Here is an 11,781-nt window from a genome sequence, read left to right on the forward strand (position 1 = left end):
TTTTGTAGGAAAATGAAACAAAACACATGCATGGTTAATTGCAAAGGAAACCAAGCATGGATGATGCAGAAAGAGACAAGAGACAACTCTAGGATCCAACATGTTCGCGGTGTGCAAGGTAAGAGATAATGCACTTGAGACCATGACCCGCTATTTTCCATCGCTCATCCAACTAGTAGCTTGTCTGCTAGGGGATGCACCCAAATTTCTTGCCCATCATCAATAATCTCTCATAAAGGGAGCCAAACTGATGAGGCCCACCAAACTGGTGGGCAAAATTTCATTGGCATGCAAAAAATAAGAAAACTATCTCAGCCTACCATAGCTTCCCGATCATACCAGGATTCTTCTGTCCTGCAGTAATATCACTGTGCTCTAATAGAATTTGACCACCCTACCGACTAGTGCTCACAAATGTTAGCCAAATATACATCTCATATTTATGATCTTTGTTTTTTGATGGAGGCTCTGATGATGACGTTATATATTGATGAATTTTCAACTCCAGTTCATGCAAAAATTGGGTCTGAAACAACCTAACAGGTCTGTTACACCATGGAGGATCATTTTCACCAGGCTCTCCTTTGGTGTAGAGGTATCTTGTCAATTTAATATCTCCCTACCCTCTGATTTGATCCAGACACGGCAACTAGAATGTCCCCCGTTCTGCAAGGGACTCAAAGCTGTTCAGCTAAATATCTGACATCACTGTTGTGAAGTCCTGGATGGCAACATCGTTCAGAAAGCTTTGCCATATAGTTTTTGTCGAGATATTAAAGCAATTGATATGTAGGCTTCAGAATCATACATTTTCAACTTACGAACAGCCAAAGCAGAATGAAGGGAAAATTCTGGTAACTCATCATACAACAGGAGTCTATTACTCTCTTTAAATCTATGATCTAAGGTTTGAAGATCATGAAAGTAGCTTCAAGGAAAAACAGAGTAGAGATCATGAACCAACACCTCCACACTTCTTTTGTAGATCACACATTTTTTTTTCGGATAGCTAGATATCTACCAAAGAACTTCTCATAATCAGCACGGGTGTCTATTTCATATAATCAATCAGTGCAATCATCATCCATGTGGTGCTATCCAGATATGTACCTTTGAAATGTTTCTATAGTTTCGGTGTATTTCTCTGGCAGCAGACACCAAAACCAATCCTTCTGAAAGTCATGGAGATCAGCATAGTTTTACCAAAACATGCAGCAGGATCATAAAAGAAAAAATATTTTAGCTCATAGAAGGCATTTTATTTTATATATGCAATGGTACATCCATAGTTCATAGGGCTTTCTTCTTCAAATTTGGCAACACGAGGATGATTTCTGAGAATGTCCATGGCACATTCCTTAACAGCACCGGTGCCCATCCCATGAACAACAAACAGAACCCCATTAGACCTGCATCCAGTAATGGCCATGTGAAGATGATGGGATGCTTCTTCAACTCGCATGCCTCGCAAATCAACTGTATTCTTGGATGTCCTCACAGCTGGCCCAAAAGAAACCTCATCTTTGTTTGCCCGCACAGAAGCTTCCTTGTAATATTGTCCCTGATCCTGTCGCAGCCCATGTGCCAATAAAGTTAATAGAGGGTCTCTAAACTTTGCCAGTCGCTAATCAAGAAAGACTCATTGCTGAGAAAACAGCACAAGCAGATGCCTCCTATTATAAGTAGAAGAACATTCTGGGGCTTTTGCTTTGACTAATAAAAGGACGAATACATACTTATGTGCCTAGTCAGATGCATGATATTAGAACATGAAGGTAAATATTTCAAATAATGATCGTTATTTTCTAAAAAAAATACATATTAATTGGCCTGCCAAAATAGATCATGGTGGAACCTAACTGGAAATGAAAATAAATTGTGGTGCATAAATGCATGGATTGTATATATCCAATTAGAAAACCAATTATACTTGGACATAACTAGGGGATATATAGCACATATAACATTAGACATAAACCAATGAATTTTGGAAGGGAAGGGGAGAGTTTAAGGAAGAAAAATACTCTATTCTAGTTCTCTTGTTCCATGCGAGCACCATATCCAAGTGCGTAGGCATTATATGCTCTCTATTATGTATGTCCAATTTTCTAAACAAGTTTCATGCACCAAAAAAAAAAGAAATCACTGACATGAACAGAAGAAGTAAAGACCATTACTGAATGGAGATCATTATAAAAGACACAATTTGAATGAGAAGAAATCTCAGTGGCTGCACAACGACTGTTAACATGCCTCACATTAGTAGTCCTATAAAGTAGTCCTGACATTGTCACCAAATAGACCAAATTCAAATCTGAAACATATGACATAGAGCATGAACAGATATAAAGGTCCAGCTAGATGGCAAAGGGGAGAGACAAAATTAACAAATGGCAAGGTAGGCAGAATATAATCCATATATGAAGTAATATGGTCCAAATTCTGTGCATACTCATATCACATATATGTGTGCAATTGTATGCAAGACAGATGCATGCAAGCTAAATGAGGATACCAGTGTGACAATGCATTGAAATTCCAACTTAACATATAAGAATGATGCATTGATATAGGTCCCTGAGGTATAGAAAACAATTGCATCTGCATATATGAAGCAACTGTTATTGCAAATCTGGGGAGCATGAGTACATATACAAGGAAATGTACATAACACTGATAAATTTCTCTGTAGAAGCATCTAAAATAACAGTTAAGTATATTAAACTTAAAACAGAAGCTCCCAGGGAATTTTGGGAGACGGTCTCATCAATTAAAGGAATTTCTGGTGCTAAAGGATTAAAAAATTGTTTGGAGGGATTATAATGGATCAGTTGATTGTTTTGAATTGGCTGATGTGGAAGGAACCATGTACAAGAGACACAACAATGACTTTTGGTCATTGTATTTGTATCAAAGCGATCCACTGGATTTAAGAGGGAAGATGCAGGGAGGTTGGGGAAATCGTTCACATAACTAAAGCACAAATTTTGAAGATCCATCTTTCTTCGAGAATGTCTATGTTAAAATGATTAACTATATCAAAAGAAAGGTATCTAAGAAAAGCTAAGCTAAAAGGATGAACCAGAAATAATTGAAGTACAGTTTTCCGACACACCTGCACTTTTAAGTGTGATGCAGAATATACTGTATCCTTCATGCTACCTTCAACCAACTTCATGTCTGTTTTCTTCACACGTACCTTCATTTTTCCATACTGCACCATAGCAATGTCATCTTTTGCTGGTGCTTCAATTACAGCAGCCAACTTATTTCCTAACCCTTTCACATATACTTTGTCTCCAATTTGTGGTATATATGAACTGTGACTGTCTGTTTTTTGAAATAGGGTATCATCACCTGGATGGTGAGCTGCAACAATGGAGGCAATAGCAGCCTCCGCTTCTCTAATCATTGATTTAAACTGATCGGGACTTGCATTTTTAAGTTGAGTTTCAAAATTCTTGATTATGGAATCCATTTGAGACTTCACAGTCTTTAATTCCTGTTGCACCCGATGGGATTCTTTTGCCTTCAGAGCAGAAGACGCCTATCAAGATCTTCCGCCTCAGAGTGAATCTATATGATCCAAGAAAGCAATATGAAGATTCAGAGGTACAGCACATTAGAGAAAGATGCAAAACCATGCTTTTTATATGGCATATCATTGATACTTTGCAAATGAAATCAACACCAACACAGCAGCAAAATTTGAACCCAACATCTGGAAAGAAAACGAATCAGATTCAAAGCATGCATGGTGTCGCTCTTTAGTTCTTATTCATAACAATGCTCTAATGGCGTCTTGTATTTAGAAGTTATGAAGGAATATGGCCTCTCCACTGCACTCTAGCACAGAAGATTGAGGCACACAGGAGGGGGGTATGGTGGAGAGGGACAGGGAGATGGGGAGGAGTCGCAGGGGGGAGAAGGGCGAAAACAGGACTTGCAGAGGTCTTTTCTCCCTCCCTCCATAAATGGGCTTGGGGAGTACTAGTTGATGTGGGCCAGGCTGGGCCTGATATCTTTTAATACTAGAAATCCTGTTTCCAATCCTACGGATTGGGCAGGATTATTCAAAGAGGCCCTTATATCGAAACTCCCATCAATGCAAGGATTGAGCCAGGTGATACATGAACTTCATGCATCATAAAGATGAACTTAAAGAAATATAGCTGCTGACACCTTGTTGAATTTGTCTGGACATGTTCCTTATTAGTACAATACTAGAATCTCCTTACAGTGATATTTTGCCAGGAGTCAGAGCTCAACAGTGATGCAGCAGGAATTTCTTTAAGATCGAGATTAGTTTTAGCGTTCGGAATACTACATGTAAATAATTCTTCATATTGAGTCTAGGCTTCATTAGGGGAGAAAGCATTATTTTAGTAAGCTCAAGGCGATCACTTGGACAATCAATGTCAACTCAGTTGTTTCAGAATTTAATTTAGTTTAGTTACATGACCGGTGGGGGATCCCCTCTATCTAATAATTTCTTTGGGCTCACCACATAACTCATGTTTGACTCTTGTGATTAGCTCTTCTTGGCTGAAAGCAACAGGCTAAAGGATAGGGTCTAACATAACCCACCCAATTTATTAATGAGAAAAAGTATAAGATGAGAACAAGAAAGAAAAGAGAAAAGAGGGGGAATGAGAAAAAATAACAGTTGAAAGGAACAAAAGGTAAATAAGCTAAAATTAGAATAGCTAAAATTTGACAAAGGTGATCATCCAGCTAATAACAAATTGATCTTGTTGGCATAATAAATCTGAGAGACTGAACACATCCATCAAATAGATATGATCATGTTTATGAAGATACCTCTTGTGCACATTGAAGATCCAGTGATAAGAAATATAAAATAGCTGGAAAGAAGCAATGACCCAAACCTTTTGTGAAACTTACCAATTAGAAGGGATGGAACCTACTCTACCATTAGAGACAATTCTACATAGGTAACTACCACATGACTTCACTATAAAATGATTGTTCATGGGTTTAATCAATTATTGCCTTAGCAAATGATAAGAAAATACCTCAAGATGTAACCTCTTAACTTCTGAAAGAACAGATGCAGCTTCCTTTGATTGAGCCTCTAACAGGTTCCTTTCTTCCAACAATGACTGATAAAGCAAACCCTGCTGTTCCCTTTGTTTGTCAGGGCTAGCCTCTCAACCCATTCTTGTGCACGATCCAGCACCTTCTGATCAAAGCCAATTGACTTAGCAATACTCAAAGCATTGGAATTACCAGTACTTCCCCACAATATGCGATATGTAGGCTGCAAGCTTTCCACACAAAACTCCATAGCAGCATTTTCAAATCGAGAATCGCCATCCTTCAGACGGCTTAAGTCCGCAAAATGGGTAGTCACAACAGCTAGATCGACACAACCAGCAAGGTGCTGCAAATGCTGGTGGAAAGAGCCACACCTTCTGAAGGGTCGGTGCCACTACCAATCTCATCAATGAGAACAAGTGAATCATTTGAAGCAACTTCCAATATCTTGCAGATGCATGATATATGCCCACTAAAGGTTGAGAGATTATGCTCCAGTGACTTCAATCCAGAAAATACAGGTTTCAGAAATAAAACCAAATTTGATCACCTTAAGACACATATATCTTCTCTTTAAAAAAGGTAGAGAAACTACCTGATGATCACCAATATCAGCAAGAATCTGGTCGAACCATGGAAGTCTTGGCCTACCTCTAGCTGGCAAAAACATACCAGCCTTAGACATTAGTGCTGCCAAACCCAAGGTTTTCATAGTCGCAGTTTTACCTCCAGTGTTCGGTCCAGAGATCACAAGCACCTTTGTGGTATATCCAATCCTGAGTCTATGGGTACTGGTGTTTCAGCTTCGGGCAAATCTTCAGACTCCATCAGCCCATCTCTCCTATTCAACATTTCTGAGCTCCCAGCTTCTGGTATTGAAATAGATGACAAACTTCTAAGTGAAGGCTGAAGGAGCAAAGGATGTTGAATACCTTGAATATCTATTGACAGAGAGTCCGCAGATATACTTGACTTGATATTTGATGGCCCTCGCTGAAAACTGGGCGCACACCATTCATCCACAGGGCATAAGCACCCCTGGCAGAAGCAAGATCCAACTCCAGAATCTTTTCCATCAAAAGCCTGAACTTTGTTTCTGAGCATGCAATTTCGGAAGATAGGAAACCCAAAATAGCAAGCTCCTCATCTTTCTCATCATTCAAAAGCCTAACTTCCATGTTGTTCAGCTCAACAGCATCTCTTGGCTCCATAAAATATGTTGCTCCCGAGCTACTGGAACTTAGAACAATACCTTCAGGAAGTAGAGACTTGTGAGAAGCCTTAATACCAATACACATTCTTGACCTACGCTTGGTAATCAGAGGACTGTCAATGCCACCAGCCTGGAAAACATTCATGGATATTTCCCTAACAAAGACTCCAGTCTCTCCATGTTCTGCTTCCTTTCCAACCTAACAGATTCCAACTTCACACTAGCTCGATCCAGAACTACAGAGAGAGTACAGTCAATACAAAATCCGATCTTGTTTGCTATATCTGTAAGGAAATCACAATCTTGGAGTATATCAAGGAGAGGAGCCAACCTGTGCAGGAATAACAAATGATAGTATCATGTAACTGCTGCTTGTAAATCAGGAACATAAATAAAACAGAGAAATGGGCTTGATCTGAAAAGCTATGAGCATCCAAAATCTAATCAGGGCTGCACATAGTCTAATCAGATACCCTGCTTACTAAATCTAACACGAAAGAAGAAGCTGTGTGCATGTAACTTGAATTATTAAAATTACGCCTTTCACTGCAGCAAAGTTAAAAATTCCTGCTACTGGAAATTTTCAAAGGTAGCGCCTTTAAATTCCTCGACAAAAGACATCGGGGGGAGGGGGAACGAATTATGGTTACTGAATTTCTGGAGGTAATTCGCCAAGCTCAAGTAAGATCTTTGCGTTAATTTAGAGGAAATGAAATGTTCTTATATGGCTTGGTGGGGAAAAACAAAAAAGCTAAGTTGCAGTTTTGATTCAAAAAATAAGTATTTGAGGACAGGAATTAGATAGAGCTAGTCACCTATCAGGAGACTCTGCAGCGGCCGAAACTTGCTCCAGCTGTTCAAACACCCTTCTTGCAGACCGGAGACTCCGCTCCACGGCACAGAGCTCCCTAATGGTGAGCAGCTGTCCATCAACTGCCGACCTCACAATCTCGGACACATCATCGATCCCAGAAAAATCCAACGGCTGCGGAAGGAGCACGACCGCCACCGCTGATCCAAGAGCTTCAGGCTCTCTTCACGATCTCGACCAATCGGAAGACTCCCGCTCCGGCACAGAGCTTTACCAGCCTCGTAGAGACAAAGGCGCAGACTTGTGAGCACACCAAGCTCCATTCCAGGGCTTCCTCCGTCTCCTTCCGGAGCTCCTCGCGAAGAACCTCGGAAACCCCAGCTTCATTTCTCGGCTTCTGAAAGTCATTTGAGAGCCCAAAGCTCCCGGCTTTCTCCTGGGAGGCGTTGGAATCCCTAATTCCGGTGCCGAAGGAACTTAAGCCGATCTTATTATCAGAGAGATTTGAAGCTCTGATTGATGTGGGCGTTGAAACCCTAGATTTGGGAGGGACAGAAATGGTCAAATGGGAGGGAAAAAGAGATTTGGGAGTTTTTTGACGGGTATGAAGCAATCGAACATTATTTAGAGGGAACGATGAAACGAGTCCGGAGACCCCGCTGGCTGCTGCTATTTTTTATGGAGGTCGGGTGGAGTCCCGAGGGGAAGCGCGGCATCTTATCCGGTTCGTTTTGGAGGGAATGGTGTCAAAGATGTCAGAGGACTGGATTTTGTTTGAGGAGCCGAGCAGGTTGCGGTCCGGTCATCGATGCTTGACGATGTGCACGCACAAATCATAATGCGCAGCCATTCCGCACGAACTCTAAAGCAGGAGCCGTGATGGACGGTTGATATGAGCTGTCTACTATGGTCTCCTGTCTGTTCGATCTAGCATAATTTTTCTTTCTACTATTCATGTTAGAAAAATCCTAGAGTTCATACTATAGGTGGCAATTAGATCGGATCGGATATAAATGGATGGGATCAAATACGGATTGAATCAGAAAATAATAAAATTGAACCCAACCTATTTATTAGATCGGTCAAAATTTTAAATTTAAACTTGACCCATTTAATATAGATCATCCGATCCGACCTATTTAACATATTTATCCGATATATTTAATATATTTATTAAACAGTTAATCTGTTTAATCGATCCGATCCAATTCATTTAATCTGTTTATCGTTCAACTTATTATTAGATGAACACTTGTTTAACCAATTCGATATCCGTTAAATATATTTATCATTTAACTTATTTATTAGATAAATAATATGTTTAACCGATCCGATCCAACTCGTTTAACCTGTTTATTGTTGTATGTTATGATTTTTATTAAAAAATATAAAAATTAAAATAAATTTAATTTTTAAGAATAATCAAGGTAAATGTTTGTACGTGTTTGCGCATGAATTCAATTTTACCGCTTCCATTGGTGCATGTTTGATGCACGATAACATGAGTTCATGAATGCCTAAAGTATGTAAGATATTGAAGATACAATATTCATGAGTATGTTTCTGTTTTGGCAGCAATATTCATGACCATGTTCAACAGAAACCTTTGAACAACCAACAATCTTAAGAAGCAGCATACTAAAGTGATATAACTGTCAAAAATCATACTTACATAATCCAGAGGAGACATGTTTTTCGGGCTGCAAACAGCATGCACTCCAAGCTCCAATAACAGCGGAAATTTTTCAACAAATAAAGTTTATATTAACCATCAAAAAATTAAACAGTTAGAACATCAAAAAAAAAAAAAAAAAGAAGAGGCTTAGATTTGGTATTCTATCTATAACTAAATCAAAATGACAACAATCGGTTGCCTGTAGAAGAAGGCCATCCAAAATTGTTGCTGTTAGAAATAGTTAAATCAGTAAAAAATATTTCAAAATCATCGTAGCCTCTCTACACAAATCTTACAATAAACTTTTATGCATAAGCCATACTGCGCATTTTGACATCCAGCATAAAAAACAAAAATTAAAAGAACAAATTGATCTGCTAATCAAGACCAAAAAATAAAAAACAACTTTAAATTGATCTGCTAATCAAGATCAAGACCAAAAAAGAACTCCAAATTGACATGCTAATCAAGACTAAGACAAAAAACAACTCCAAGACATCAGGAAATCAGCAGATCTAGTAACCAAGACCAAAAAACAGATCTAGTAACTAGCAGATCTAATAACCAAGATAAAAAAATAACTCCAAACTGATCATCAACAAAACTACAACCAACCTCATCAGATCTAACAAAGCAAAGTCCTCAAGACGTCAGTAGTATCAGTAGTATCATCCACATCAGAAAATAATTTATTGAACAAAACCTCAAGAAAATAATTAAAAAATTGGATAAAAACACCATATTTATAGAAAAAAATGCAGATCCAATATAATAGATGTTGGGGTGAATACATAGAGTTACAACCTTGGAAGAATCCCAGCCATCTTATTCAACTAAATTTGACACTCATCTACAGTGCCAGGTCTACTCGGACACTTATCAACAAGGTTAAGTCCAACGATATGCAACTGGCAATGCTCAAGAACCTATCCGACAATATGCCTATTTATAAACCGACGATCTTGTTAGTATTTAACTGATGGTTTTATTTGGATCTCTGTCGAGTATATTAGGAAGAATCTTAATTTGCAACCCGAAAGTAGGGATCAGAATGATCACGATGCATGACGAAAGTATTAATTACTCATAATTGAAGAATTATGGGCCAAAATAACCACCAACTAAACCTACATTGAGTTCAATAACTTTCACATTTCTATACTTTGAGGAACGGAAGTTACAAAGCAACCAAACACTCCACCTCTATATAAGAGGAGGTAAGAGGGGGATTGGATAAATTTTGGCAGGCTAATTAAGCTCTCGCTCCTATGATTTTTTCTAACATTCCCTTAACTTCAATTGACTTAGGCATCAAAGAATCCCTGACCTGAATCATATCCGATAAGTGGATTTTTTACAGATTCATTCTCCATCGAGGGCAAGGCGCACTTACTTGGCACCTAACTAAGTAATTTTTTAGAGTTTAGCGACAATGATAGGTACGAGGGCTTTGTTTTTTTTTTTTAAAGATGAATTCTTGATACAAAGTTATAGAAGTATATGTGTATATCTCGATATTGTAAAATAATACATTTTGATAAATTAATAATATCATACAATAAGAAATAAAAAAGTATGGTATGTTGAGGATTTTTAAACATAGGATTTTGCTATGATGCTTCAAAAGATGGTTTAATCTTTTTATAACTGACATACTTCTGATCGTCAGATTAAAGATAGATGGCTTGAATTTCACCATCAGCAATCAGTTTGGAGCATCAATGTGTGTGGCTGATACGATAAATATCTCAAAGATCCAAATTATTTGAATATTAAAATGGATGGCAAGTCCTATAATTAAATTAAATATGTCAGATTTTTGTTTTGTCAAAAGCCTTCACCCCATCCCTCCTCTCTCAAATTGTGATTTCTCAACGATGGTGGGTGGCAGAGTTGGAGAAGGCTCGAGAAGGAGGAGAAGTTTGGGAGAGGGGGCATGCATCGAGGGTGGAGGAGGAGGAGCGGGGTGGGGCGGCAGGGTTGTCACCAACGATGGAGGAATAGGAGGAGGAAGGGAGGGGGTTGGGGTGTGGGGGGGTGGTTGGGATGTTCTGAATATCGAAGAGGAGGAAGAAAAGGAGAGGGAGCTTAGGTCTTTATTGAGGACAAAGGAGAAAGAGGGCGGCATGTGACGGTGCAAAGATGAGTGGTGGAGGAGAGGAGGAAGAGAGCAATATATGGCGACAGAGAGTTAAGTGGTAGGCCCAAGCGGTGAAATGGTGGGCAAAAAAGGAGAAGGGCGTAGCGTACAGTGGTGGGCTCGAGTGATAAAGAGATGTGTGGAGGAGAACAAAGGAGGCGGCATGCGGTGGCAAGGAGGTGAGTGGTGGAGAGGTAGATAGAGGAGGAGGAGGAGGTGTGCAGCTGCAGGAAGACGAGTGGCATGGAGAAATGGGCAAAGAAGGATAATTCCCAAATGAGTCTTTTTATAGCCAACTAATATAATCGTCTGTGACTGTTTGGGTTTTTATTGATCAAATAAAATTTTTAATAACGAGCCTAACAGTCAGAAAATAAAAACAATAAACTCAGCCAATGCATAAGTTTTATTATTATTATTATTACTATTTTTATAATTATTTATAATTTATTATTATTATTATTGTTGTTGTTGTTATTGTTGTTTAATAGTAATAATAAAATAATAATTTTTATTAAAAAAAAATAATTTTCATTATCAACATGCATTGGGCAAATATGATTATCAATAATAACATTAATTTTTATATTAATTTAATAGTACTGATATAATAGTTTTTATTTAATATGATTTAATGAGCCAATAATTTTTTATTAATGATATTATTATATTTTGATAATTATTATCCAAAATAAAAAGCTTTAACAACGACATTACTATTACGAGGGTTTATGGAGAAACTTGGTACGGCCATGGCATTCATTTTAGTGCATGTATATTATATAAAACTAATATTTTAGCATGTTGGGCTTAATAACAGATCAAATTAAGCTCGATTGATTTAGAAACTGCCAAACTTAAATTAAAAATATGAATGATAAACT

At 38.2% G+C, this 11,781-nt stretch overlaps 1 protein-coding gene across 1 annotated transcript; it reads right to left on the reverse strand.

Annotated features, from left to right (window-relative positions):
• Positions 1-1,237: 1,237 nt before the first annotated feature.
• On the reverse strand, positions 1,238-7,603 carry LOC140852785 (uncharacterized). Its single transcript, XM_073246301.1, is given in 12 exon segments — positions 1,238-1,567; positions 3,116-3,543; positions 3,546-3,576; positions 5,037-5,164; positions 5,167-5,412; positions 5,415-5,559; positions 5,654-5,838; positions 5,841-6,030; positions 6,033-6,430; positions 6,433-6,602; positions 7,087-7,282; positions 7,285-7,603. Coding segments are annotated over 12 exon segments (2,547 nt in total). The 5' UTR covers positions 7,406-7,603; the 3' UTR covers positions 1,238-1,258.
• Positions 7,604-11,781: the final 4,178 nt, after the last annotated feature.

The sequence above is a fragment of the Elaeis guineensis genome, chromosome 12 (genome assembly GCF_000442705.2).
Source record: "Elaeis guineensis isolate ETL-2024a chromosome 12, EG11, whole genome shotgun sequence".
NCBI classification, from domain to species: Eukaryota; Viridiplantae; Streptophyta; class Magnoliopsida; order Arecales; family Arecaceae; genus Elaeis; species Elaeis guineensis.